This window comes from Vigna unguiculata, chromosome 5, assembly GCF_037176805.1.
Source record: "Vigna unguiculata cultivar grain cowpea cultivar isolate G323 ecotype 2 chromosome 5, ASM3717680v1, whole genome shotgun sequence".
Lineage (NCBI taxonomy): Eukaryota > Viridiplantae > Streptophyta > Magnoliopsida > Fabales > Fabaceae > Vigna > Vigna unguiculata.
The window spans coordinates 1481398-1494153 of NC_140796.1; the positions used below are offsets into that span (position 1 = coordinate 1481398).

The 12756-nt window shown below is 31.9% G+C and overlaps 2 protein-coding genes across 2 annotated transcripts; both read right to left on the reverse strand.

Moving 5' to 3' along the window:
- Positions 1 to 1057: 1057 nt before the first annotated feature.
- On the reverse strand, positions 1058 to 4839 carry LOC114184956 (catalytic/ hydrolase). The gene is made up of 10 exons (XM_028072380.2): positions 4573 to 4839; positions 4356 to 4424; positions 3996 to 4075; positions 3241 to 3340; positions 3105 to 3158; positions 2414 to 2491; positions 2126 to 2223; positions 1991 to 2048; positions 1549 to 1670; positions 1058 to 1406 (listed from the first exon to the last, which is right to left on the reverse strand). The coding sequence occupies exons 1-10, from the start codon at positions 4759 to 4761 to the stop codon at positions 1244 to 1246; spliced, it is 1011 nt and encodes a 336-aa protein (XP_027928181.1). The 5' UTR covers positions 4762 to 4839; the 3' UTR covers positions 1058 to 1243.
- A 1208-nt stretch (positions 4840 to 6047) lies between these two features.
- On the reverse strand, positions 6048 to 8973 carry LOC114184955 (ACT domain-containing protein ACR4-like). The gene is made up of 7 exons (XM_028072379.2): positions 8683 to 8973; positions 8529 to 8574; positions 8322 to 8436; positions 8147 to 8214; positions 7047 to 7646; positions 6734 to 6838; positions 6048 to 6645 (listed from the first exon to the last, which is right to left on the reverse strand). Exons 1-7 carry the CDS (start codon positions 8754 to 8756, stop codon positions 6301 to 6303), a joined length of 1353 nt encoding a protein of 450 aa, XP_027928180.1. The 5' UTR covers positions 8757 to 8973; the 3' UTR covers positions 6048 to 6300.
- Between the last annotated feature and the right edge of the window lie 3783 nt (positions 8974 to 12756).

The window sequence follows — 12756 nt, forward strand, 5'->3', positions numbered from 1 at the left end:
TTCGCTAATTTAAAGTTATCATGGAGTACAACGTTAAATAAAAATAATCATAAATAATGTAATGATTAAAATAAACTATACAGTATCAAAATAAGAAAAAAATACAATAAATATTTTGAAGATAAAATATAAGTATTATTCAAATAATTACAAGTTATCATTTTAAAAACCTTACATAAAACAATATCTAATTTTTGTATCCTCTACTAAAGATCGTGTGTATTTTTATTTTTTTTTACTTTTCTTTTTTAACAAAATATAATATAATGTGAAAGGAACAAATCTAAATCATCCTATCCGATACACCATAGCCATTACCTCATACGACTAGAAATAGGAAGAAAAGTTTTGATGAATTAGAGTAAATTTAATGGTGAACAAATTGTATAAATTTTACATGGTGAAACTCATTTTATTTGTATTATTTCTTTTAAGTAACAGTTTTATCCAAATAAATCTTAATTCTTTCTAACCACTAAACTTGAAGATTAATTACTGTATAACTGTTATCACTTAATCATTAATTTTACCTCCCAAAATCTTGTAATTTCGTCTTTTTATGTTGAACATACACTCGCCTTAAATATTTAAAAGATCATTTTATCACTTGCTATAATTTTATCAATCTCAAACAACACATTTATACCAAAAAATAATAACCCTCTATAGACATGAAATAATTACTAGTACCTTTTTCTCGTACACTTGTCCCTATCTTATGTACTAGAGAATCTTTAGAAAGACCAGATCTAGGTGTTCCTAAATGAGACGCTTTGACAGGTCAATGGATTTAGTATACTCATGTTTTTTAATAGTATTAAAAATATACATAAATACACCTAAAAAGAGTTTTTTATAGATAGAAATTTTCTATTTTGCAGTTGTACAACATTAATATTCAAATTCAACACATCATCACCTTCTGTGGATTATATATATATATATATATATATATATATATATATATATATATATATATATATATATATATATATATATATATATATATATGTCATAGCTTTCTGAAAAAATGCAGAGAACCGAGCAAGAACAACAATTAAGTTATCACCAACAAATGATTTACTTCAACCAGAAAAACCAAATCAAGCCCAGTAAGAAAATGTTTGGTAAGAAAATTAAAAAAACATAGCTTCAATGCTTTCACAGTTTAGGATCTATATCCAACATCTGAATTATGATATAACAGTTAAAAAGTTTTGCAGAACTCAGAGCATCCCCACTCTCAGTTCTTGAGTGGAGTCAATTGGTTTTGGAAGAGTTGTGTAGCTGTCTTTCCCATGATCCACTCTAAATCTGATAAAGGCAAAGAGATCTCATTTGCAATATGATGCACTGCTTCTTTGGCTCCTTTGTAACCACATTCAGCAACAACATATGGAAAATCACTGTAACAGCATGATTGGAAAAGAAAAAAAAAGTTACTTTGGTTGTTTATGGATAAGATTCTCTTACCCCTTTCCCCATTCTACTGTTTCCTCACTAAATTGAGTTCTATTTTAGCTGAACACATGTATGATTGGAAGTTACCTGCCCCACATTACACGGTTAGCACCAAAGTGAGAGACAACTTGGGATAAGAGAACAGACAAATCCAGATAAGGAAACTGTCCTCTTGACACTCTGAAAAAGGCACTAAATTTCACATGTACCTGTCATAAATTCAAAATTTAGCATACTCATGCTAGAGGTTTCACTGATAAGGGAAAAACAAAAAATCAAAGGACTTCAACAAGTTAAATGAATTTTGATCATACCAATATCTCAGATTTCATCTTTTACCATTTGACTCATTTAATTGATAAGAGGATACTACTGATATTGGAAAAAATAGAATTAGCATCTACAAGAGTTAAAAATCTGTGCTTCTGTCATGGTCTTCAGCAGTATAGAAAAAGTGAAGCTAATGAGAACTTTATGCATGTTGTGCTTCCTTGAAGTCACGCTGATGAGGAAAGAATCAAACACTTACTTGTGGGAATCTAGACAGATTTAAAAGTTGAGAAAAGACAAGAGCTTCCTCATCATTTCTGCAACACAATATTCATATAAGGGAACTTGTCTGTGTCTTTCAGACTATTATTGTAAATATAATAATATGGCTTACGTTGGTGGTTTGCAAAAGGCCAAATGGTCAAGCAATACTACTGTTGATGGAAATTCTGTGCACAGTTGCTCAATTTCAGAAATATACAGACCAAGCCCCTGAAATTATTCAACACAATGATTCTTAATTTCGTCAACTTCATACAAGGAAGTGTCTCAACAACTGTATAAAAGGGTAGCGATACCATAAGCCAAAAGTAGGAATGTTACAGCAAAATGAAATGATGGGAAGAAACTTTACAACAAGACAGTTCTTCTATATTTGCAATACAAGGAAATAAAAAATCACCTTCATACACAAGAAGCCCACTGCCACATTAAGTTCTCCAGCCCTTTGGAAAATTGCCTTTCCAACTTTATTTGTCATCTGCACTGTGATCATTCAATTGTAACCCGGAAAAAAAGAGACAATTTTGATCCAATAAACAACAACATTAACAAAGCCTTTTTTCCATTGGAAGACATAGGCTACATGGATGAAACGATGCCATTGAATTTTGTCCAAATTCTTAATTTTGATCCAATACAACGTAAAAAGGTGTACACTCTTAGTGTAACATATGATGCCACCACCTTTTTAAAAAGCAGATCTAATATTTTACTAAAAGACACTATTTACTACAGGTTTACACGTTACAATGATACGACACTTTCCCTTATTCCTCCAAAGTGAGTCAAATTTAAATACTAAAAAGAACAACATTGAAAGAAACTGCCCCTGCAAAGAAATTTGCCAAACCCAGTATTATTCACATCTGTTTGTTGCAGCACATATTTATAGCAATGTTTTTAGGATATTGTTTAGGTGCAGGAAAACTTAGGGAAAGTTAGTGTAATCTACTATGTAAGTTACTACTTCATTAATCTAAGTGAAAAAAAAAACAGATAATAGAAGAGTAAGGGCGAAAAAAGAATGACTCAATTATGTCTCCAGCCTAAATCATCAACAAGCAGACATGTGACAGAAATCGGTTGCATGCCTTTTCTCCGGTTGGCCACAAATACGGATTAAATCGAACAGCACGGTAACCATCCTATAATCAAAGATAAAAAGAAAAACTCAATTATTTTGTAATAAAATTAACTATCTTGATGAAAAGAAGTAATTTATTAAACCTTCAAAACAAGATCTTCAAATTGCTTAAGCCCAGTTCCATCATCAGCTGGATTAGCAAGGCAACAGCCAACAAATTTGGTCGGGTATTTCTTCAAAACGCTGTCCAATGAACAGAATGACAAGAGTGGCACAACATAATAACACTATAAAAGTTAAAACAAAATCCATTACATGGAAGATGTGATGATTAATACAGTGAAATCCACAATTTAGTCCATGTGAAATTTTTCCTCCAGTATTATACAGTTCACTTTGCAACTAATATTATCATAGCAACAGTCTTATCTTCTAGATAAGGTTGGCTACATAAACCATACAAATTACAATGCCATGGGACTTGGTTATAAACCAAATTTTCAGGGATATGATTCAGTGTAAGATCCTTTTCAATAATGAATGAATATATAAATTTGACAGATCAAGCTTTTAAATTATTAGCTTAAGGAATTTCAAATGATCTTGGAGATCTTTCCTTTTGTTTCACTACTAGAAAAGGGTAGTTCCCTGTTTCCACATAAAAGTCCTTCTATAACAGAATGTCTAATCTTATCAAGCATTGCCATTATTGTGTTATCAGAATTTCTCCCTTTCTTCTCCCCTATTCTCCTTTCCTTGGCAATTTCCAGCATTGGAAAACACATCAATGCTGAGATCACACTTCCACTAGACATTCCATCACCCAAACTCTCGTTTCAGTATTGTTTAATACGAAAACTCTAAATAACTCAGTTCTTTCATCAAACAGGTAACAAACCTTGTGACGTAACTATGATCAAATTTATGATTAATTGGTTGCACAATGAGTGCACCATCTACTCCTGCCTCCTCCATACACTGAAAAAAGTGAGCATCAGCATCAATAATATACACACAAACTCAAATGCAAACACAATCCTTTTCATAAAATTAATCTCAGACCATTGGGATCTGTGAGAAACAGCAGATAGAAAGACGCTGTCACATTCTCAACGAATGAGTCAAAATTTGCAGAAAATACAAGAACAAGGCATCTACAAACTGTTTGCACAAAAATGTTAAAAAAATATACACACTATTGTCAAGTTAATTGACCCACAGGTAATAATGGGTAGAGAGATAATAAACTAAATCATACCTGGAGAAAAAAATCGGCATTTCCTTGTAAAGTGGGTTCTTGTCCAGGAAAATAAGGAAATCTACCAGCCTTCCTTTTCACAAAAAGAAAAGGTTAATCACAATTTGGTGAGTGATGATAATAAAAGTCAGCAATAACATTAACATTAACATTAACATTAACTAATAATACAAAAAGAAAAAGGTGAAGAAAGTGTACTGTGGTGTGTTAGTGTTACCTCTTGAGGTGAAGCCCACACGTGGAGATGGGAATCAATGACTTTGGAGGCTGAAGGGGTTTCAGTGAAGGCCATATTCGTAACTGTAGCACAACAACCACTTCTGATTCTGAACCTCAACTTTAACCTAGGTTTACTCGAATGCCTCGGACAAACACCTAAAACCACAGTACTCAACCTCAGCGCCATTTCATGTGAATTATCACTAGGATTTATTTTTTTATTGTTTCGCAAGTACAATATCTTTTTACTTTATTCTCAAAAAATTGTATCTTTTGTTTTACTTATTGAAAACATTTAAATATAAATATGACATAATATTGACGATGTTGATTCATAATTGATGCAAACTTATCCTTTTCATACACAATGTGCAACTTCTATTTGTAATAATAAATTAAAAACTACATAAACTGGAATAAGGAAACATTTTTTGTTTGAGTGAAATGTTAAAAGGGTTTTGTAGAATTTAGATGATGATACAAAGAAAGAGAAACCTTTCGAATGTTACACGTTCAGCAAAAGGGAAAGAAAAAAACTTTCCTTTTGTTAACCGCTGCTATAAATTTACATTGACCTTTGTACTTTTTTCCCATCTGCAATGGTTTGTGTCAAAATCAAACGCGCTTTATATCTTACGCGTATAGCTGCTAAATAACAAGCATGTCCATGTTCATAAATGAAGAGTTTTTGTTGTGTGCAATGGATTTTTTCAGCTTAGAAATTTACAACTCTACCTATTATTTGGCTCTGGATTATATGTCAGAACTATAAGGTAAATGAGCGATTGTGGTTGAACCTGCACACTTTTCCACACGCGTTTGCCAAAAAAGAAAGTGCTGTCTTCCCTTAAACCAGAGTGTGAAGGCCAAAAGAAACGTCTCAATCTAGCAGACACTATTTTGAAACTACACGGCCTCTTTAAGAAGGTACACGACACGTGCTATTACCAGTACTACGTTAGTGTGCCACATAACACCCTCTTCTTTCCTGGTTTTTTTCCCCTCCAACGTATATCTCTATAATCTTTGGCTTGATATATGTAAATTGGTGTCGCTTTGTTTAACATGTGATGTGTTCTGGTTACAAAGTTTACAGCTGGTATAATTTTGTCTGTGTTTTAGTACATGCATGTTTCAAGATACGTTTTCGATTGAATATGTGAATGCTACAAAATACTATGTTGTACACGTTCGAATGCAATGATGATCAGTTCATGATGTATGAATAAACACGACATATGCATTAAATGAAATTATTACCAGTTAAAGTAGAATTAACGTTATAATGTGACTCATAAAGTGAAAACAACGTTAAAGTTGATTGTCATAGCTAATTCCAAAAATGATGACAACATATACACGTTTTAAACCTTTTCATTTTACATTCTGCAAACTTTTGTTATGGTAGAGCTTCTGAGATGAGAAAAATGTAACAGAAGCTGAGTATTATACAATTCAACCAAGAAACATGCCTGGACCAAACCCTACCATCTGAATTGATTCTGAGAAATTAATGTAACAGACATATTAATATACAATTCACTTAGAAACATGTCTAGATTGAACTCTACAATCAGACATCTACTTACAACTTTCACCAAATGTAGAAAAATCTACCACAAAAGCATTGCAATGGGATTAAAAGCAGTCTATCTAGGCTAAACTAAGCTACTGTTTACAATTTAGAACATTGCATATATCTCCTAATTCTGGAAACACGGTAGGTTCAAGAATAAGACTTCATTAGACCCAAGTTGTAAAGAAACTTCTCAGAGCTTGATCGAAAGAGACCAGACAGAGAGAATTTTCCTCTCTCATGGGGTTCGGGTTTTGAGCAGACATCATCTTTGACATGCAGAATGGCCAAGCCAATCTCTTTTCGAACTGCTTCAATTGTTTCACTCTTAACAGGATTTCCAGTCACATCAGTCACATAGAAAACATTCACAGCTTGAGTGCCCCTGGTTGTAACTTCAGCACGGTTCACTGAAAGGCCATTTTCTCTGAAGATGCGAGTTACATCAGACAGAAGGCCAACCCTGTCCTCCCCACAAAGTTCTAGCTTTATGCCCTGCAAAATCAAATACAAAATAATTGTATCACTGATAAATATTTGGTAAGAACATGTGAATTAGCACACCAATCACTTGTTGTAGTACCTCAGAAGTTCGTCTCCTAATAGCAGCTTCCAAACAATGAATCACTCTTTGCCTTTCTGCTTCAGAACTGATAGGACACCCATCCACATGCCTTATATAATATTCCTGTAAATGAAGGCAAAACAAAAACATACCAGTCAGTGATGAATTCCAATAGCAACCACAAACAAGATGATAGAAAGTAGTATTTTGCACTCAAGTAACATGACAAGACATGCAATGTCACTAAAGTATGATAACTATAATTCAAGTCTAAGTTGGTAAGATGTACAAGTACTAACATGGTGTCAATTCCAAGAACATCAAAACTAACCTGATATGCCTCTGGTCCTTCGGCAATGACTGTTCCATGGTACACAACATACTGCATGTCTGTGAGGGTGCACACGGTGTCAAACAGTAACTTAGGTCTATCTGGACACCTCAAGTTCACAACAGTATATCCCTTATCTATGCAATCATCAACAGTTACAAGGAGCTTGTTCCTGTCACTTGTTGACCCAGAATCTCCATCGTCTATGTCATAATCACGGTCGGCATACATCAACTGATGCAGCCTCCTATCCTTGTGAGTAGAACCAACAGAAACAGCAGTGTTGGCACTCTTCTTATCTATGTCTCCTTTCAGCACATACAGCAGAAGCTGCTTAATCTTAGCAAGGCGATCCGGATTGTCGATGGACAATCCTGTTTCCTCATCTGTGATGTAAACAACAGATGCCATTCTTGAATTGTGTGTCCAGACTTCTGCTGCTACCACATTGCATTTCAGGTCTGCAAGAACAGCAAAAACCTCCGAAAGCAACCCTGGCCTGTCTCTTCCGGTCAATTCAATGATTGTGTGTTCTGCTTCAGCTTGAACCCCAACAGATCTTCTCAAGGATCGGAAACTAGAGGCTCTTGGACCCAGCGACTGCAACGAGAAACAGGAATTATCAGAGTGAATTGGGTAATTCAGATGGATCCATACAGAGCAGTGACATGCAAGAGGAAATCTGCTGATTCAAGTTTCAAAATGAAAACAAACTAGTCCTTCTTCGTCTTTTGTCTGGTTTCTTTTTCATTCTAGTTGTTAATTTGATTTGTTGAAAGGAAAGAACACAAACAGAATCATGCATTATTTTCTTCATTGGAGATATATACAGACCAAACAATCTCATATTTCAATTCCGCCAACTGCCCCTTTATTCAAATAGTTGAATAGCAGATATTTAAGGTCATCAATTCACAAGCTTCCAGCTGAAAGTTTGAAATTTGAGCAGCATAAAGGACTTAAGAAACTACGATAACTCACAATTGAACAATATCAAATAAACTTAATCCTAATTTCAGGGTCAATTAATACAGGAAATTAAAAAATATAAAATACGTGAAAATAAAAATGGCCTGGGATTAGTTTCACAGATCTACTACCTGTTGAATACGGTCGGCTACATCATCTTGCACAAACTTTTTCCCATTCTGATCCGTGACATGAAAAACTGGGCAGTGACAGAAAACCACATAAAACAATATCACAAGAAGTGAAAACACAATTGAGCAGAGCGAAGGTGAGATAGAAAATTGAGAAGTGAGAAGTGAAGCGTACCATCCATGAACCATTCTCCATCAGAGGAAATGTAAGCTCTTCTAACACTGAGATTCATGTCAGTGAGAACCTGAACCACCTCCAGCAAACTCCCGCGTCTGTTTGCGCTATCAACCTGCAACAAACAACACTCACGGAAAATGGTCACACAGAGCGACCCTTTTGCAATGCAGAAAAGACAAGGCCAATGGGAGGTGAATTTAGCACCTTTATCACAGTGTCTGTTCTGCTGGAAACGTTATCCACAGCAACTCTGCAGGGCAGCAAAAAAAACACAACATGAAACACTATTACGCTGCACAAACACCTCCCAGCGGTGCAAAGAAGCAAGAAGTGGATTAGTGATGGTAGAGTGGCCAACCTGGGAGGGTTCATTCGAATGACAAGCTTCTCGAATTCATCATGAAGAGGTAGAGGAGACGACCAACAATCCATTGGGGTGGGTGTGGTGGGAAACAAAACAGAACAGAACAGAACAGAGTAGAGAGTGTGGCTTTGTTTGGATAACGGGGAGAGTGTGTTTGGGGTGAGTTTGTGTTGTGTTGTGTTTGTGTGTCTGATTTGATTCGTGTGTTGTTGGACTTTGCTTGTACCTTGCAATTGGGATGTGTGTTGTGTTTGTGTTTTCGTGTTTTGTGTTGTGTTGGGTCTTTGGAATGTGGTCGATTGGTGGAATGGCTCCTAAGCTGGACCAAGCGTTCCCTAACGACACACCACACAACACACTATCACAATTTTTTTCTCCTCAATCAATATTTATTATATTATTTAATTCTCAATAAATTCTCAATAAATGTTTAATTACTCACTAAATATTTGCTGTCCAAAAATTAACTTTTACTTTTCCATATTAACAGTAACAACAGCTCTCTATTAAAGGGAGGATATCAAGAGATACTTAATTTTCTGTTTTATATTTTCTTGCAAGTTATGTGTAATAAATTTCAATTTTTCTAGCCATTTAAAAAAAAAATACACGTCACCGTATTTGGAAAAGTTGACTAAAATAATAATAAGTAAATAGTGAAATATACGATTAAACTAAAAAGTTATATGGTATTAGTTTAAGAATTTACCTTTTTCTATTCGATTAAATTAAGAAAACTTATGATTTACGGGAACTGGTTTTAGACGTACTTCCTCAAAAGTGATAGCTGTATTATTACCTTTTTAGCCTTGTGTATTAACTTTTTTTTTTCACTTGGAAAGAATTAAGACGTTTGATAAATTGTGTTAAATTTTATTAGATTTATATATTTTCTTTTCAAGATTATTGGGACTTTGTTTTTTAATTATATTTTCCCAGATTAGTTGTAATATATTGAAGTAAGTGATTACGTTTTGACTAGTGATCATCCTCTGTTCCCGTGGAAGGGAAAAAAATTAAAGAATTCGCATATTGCATTTATTACTTTGACCAGAATGTTTATTTATTAAGGAAAAATTTGTAAAAAAAGGTTAATACAGAAAACAATTTGACTGAAGACTAATAAAGAAGAATGAAGTCAACTAAATTTTTTTTTTTCTAACAACGGCCGCGAACTAAATTAAAAAAAAAAAAAAACAGTTGCTTTTTGAAAAATTAATACTTATTTAAATATTTTTTTCTTTCGGTCCTACAATTCTTTTTTTTTTTTGCTTTTTATCTCTGTAAAAATTTTAATAATTATTTATAGTCCTTATAAAACTATAAATTTTAGTCTTGGTCCCTGTAAAATATCTTTTTGTTGTTTTTCATCTTCTAATTTTTTTTTTTTTTGAAATTACCAATTTTGCTCCTAATATCAATTTTAGGAAGAATTAATAGCATATATTTGACTTATCTTTAATTTATGTTTAAAAGCTTTGCCGAGAAATATAGTAGGCGCCACTTAAAAATGTCACTTTTTTTTTATCACATAATTAACTATTTCACATATTTTTAAAAACAGGGACTAAAGACAAATGAAAAAACACATAGAAACTGTAAATATATATACTCAAGTTATAATTATAATCAACCATCTTACAAATTTTATGATATCAAATAACGTTATGATAAATAAAAAACTTGCTAAATTATATACTAATAAATTCAAAATTTATATTAAAATATTTTTTAATCGATTAATTTTTTGTTCTGAAATCAAGTATACTAACTAAGACATTATTAATAGGACTATTTGAAATTTAGAAATCTTATTCTTAAAAATATTTTAAAATTTCATCGTAAACTATAATGTAACATCTGCATATATTTTATTTTGTATGATTTTCATAAAGCGCAAAATAAAGTATTTTATAATTTAATTTAAGAATAAAAAATATAACTTTTTATAATAATTTAGGAAAAAAATATTAATGTTTTATATATAAAAATGTTATGTAGTTGGTGGTGAGTGGTGAAACATGTGAAAGTTGGAATGCATGATAGAATGTCCTTTGTCATAAGAAACCGTTACTAATGAGCTGGCATTTGTAGTGTTAGTTTGAATGAACAAACTGCTTCACTATGAGTTGTCATCCACACTCTTTCTTTCTTAGTCAACCCTTCTTTATTATTAATTACCACTCTTTTTTCATTCACACTGTTAACCCTAATTACTCTCATTAATCAATTAATCAAGGAACCAATGAACAATTAAGGAAACATTGGACATTTTGTGAATTTGGATTTTCTGCTAATTTTTTTTGTGATGTTCCTCTACTGTGTTTTCATAATACACTTATTATCACTAAGTTTGACGTTTTAAAATATATTAAAAAGATATTTAAAATATCAACACAGTGTATTTTTAATATTCAGCTGATAACAACACCCAAAAAATCAGTAGAAAATCTGGACTCACATTTTGTTCTCTTGAGAAATATAAGATATTTTCAAATTCCTAAATTTGACTCCTTAAAAGAAACACTTTTTTGTTAATTATGTTTTGATAAATACTTAATTATTTATTAAATTTTTTTTTCCCTTTCTTCCTTTTAAAGGACACACTATAAGGTATGAGAAAAAGACACTTTACGCAATTAAGAGGTAAAGCATGTGAATCTTTTCATGTTATGAGTTGAGGAGTCATGTGGATGCATATGTTTCGGTTTTGTAAAAGGAAAATACTAAATGCATCATTCTTTTATTTATTTTATTTTACTTTTATTTTGGTTAATTTCTGGTTTCAATATCAATGGACCACAGTGCATTTTTTCATTGAAAATTTGACTTGTACTCTTTCGTATATTTCGTACGGCGCATACTTTCAAACATATAAACTATAATTTCAAATTAGATTATGAATTATTTTATAAGTAGCGTATTAATTTAAATTTCTTTTGTATAAATTTATCAAAATATTGTTTATTTGAACTTATTTTAGTGACCAAATTTATGAGTATTTTTCATTTGACATAATGCATTATGTTATTGGATGAAATAACGAAAAAGAAACGCGTCTATGATAAAATAATAAAATAATAAAGTTGTAAAATCATAAACTCCCAATTAATGCATGTCTATTGAACAATGAACCGACAACATAGTAACTCACAAATAACAAATTAAAATATTTACACATAAATTTGTTGTAAATAAGTGTGACTATAGGTGGACCTAAGTTCAGTCTCCTTTACCCTCCTTGTCTCACCACCAACACTAGTATTTATTTTCATGTCTCAAAATTGTTAAATTTTGTTAATAAAATAAAATGGTCAAATACTTTTTTATTAGTAAGTTTTGTAGATTTTTCTTATCACTATACATATACTTAAAATAAATATAAAAATGAAAACATTGTGATATGAAGCACATTTTGGCACTATCATTATCTATTTTGTGAGATACATTTGGTGATGAAATAGGAAAGTTGAAAGCAAAAGGGTGGCATAGTTGAAACTCATTGTGGACCAGAAAATGTTTTCCTTTGTGTGTTGGGAAAATAGTTGATGCATGTGTTAATTAAAGCTTGCATTATCAAAGAGTGCTAGTGCTGGTGCTTCTCCAAACTCTTGTCCCATCTCTATGCAATACATTCATTTTCAACATTATTTAATAATTTAAAATTTAAATTTTGATAACCATAGAGAAAAATATGACTTTGTTTACTAATTTTATAAAATATATGAAAAAAAAAAACATGAAGTCAAGAAACTCACTCCAAGATGATAAATATATGTATTCGTATAAAATGGTAGTGTTAAAAGCTATATCGTTTTAAAAAGGTTTTTCATTTCTTTATCAACAAATGTTAATATATTATTTGTTAGTGGAAGAGTTCAACTCACAGTCTCTTTCGCTCTCACTTCTAATGTTGTCACTAAATTATTTTTATATTTTCAAAAAGATTTTTACAAGAAATATATTCTTCGTACATCGAAAATATTTTTCTAATACAATTATTTTAACAGTGATGTATAATTTATCGTGTCATTTTACAATAAAATACATTTGTCCAAAAAATTTCGA

Coding starts and splice junctions, on each gene's coding strand:
- LOC114184956 (XM_028072380.2), bottom strand. CDS start 4,761: ATGGCGCTGAGGTTGAGTACTGTGGTTTTAGGTGTTTGTCCGAGGCAT. Junction 2,492..3,104: donor TGTGGCCAACCGGAGAAAAG/GCATGCAACCGA, acceptor ATCACAGTGCAG/ATGACAAATAAAGTTGGAAA. Junction 2,224..2,413: donor TGGGCTTCTTGTGTATGAAG/GTGATTTTTTAT, acceptor GAATAATTTCAG/GGGCTTGGTCTGTATATTTC.
- LOC114184955 (XM_028072379.2), bottom strand. CDS start 8,756: ATGGATTGTTGGTCGTCTCCTCTACCTCTTCATGATGAATTCGAGAAG. Junction 6,839..7,046: donor AAGGACCAGAGGCATATCAG/GTTAGTTTTGAT, acceptor CTTCATTTACAG/GAATATTATATAAGGCATGT. Junction 6,646..6,733: donor TTAGGAGACGAACTTCTGAG/GTACTACAACAA, acceptor TTGATTTTGCAG/GGCATAAAGCTAGAACTTTG.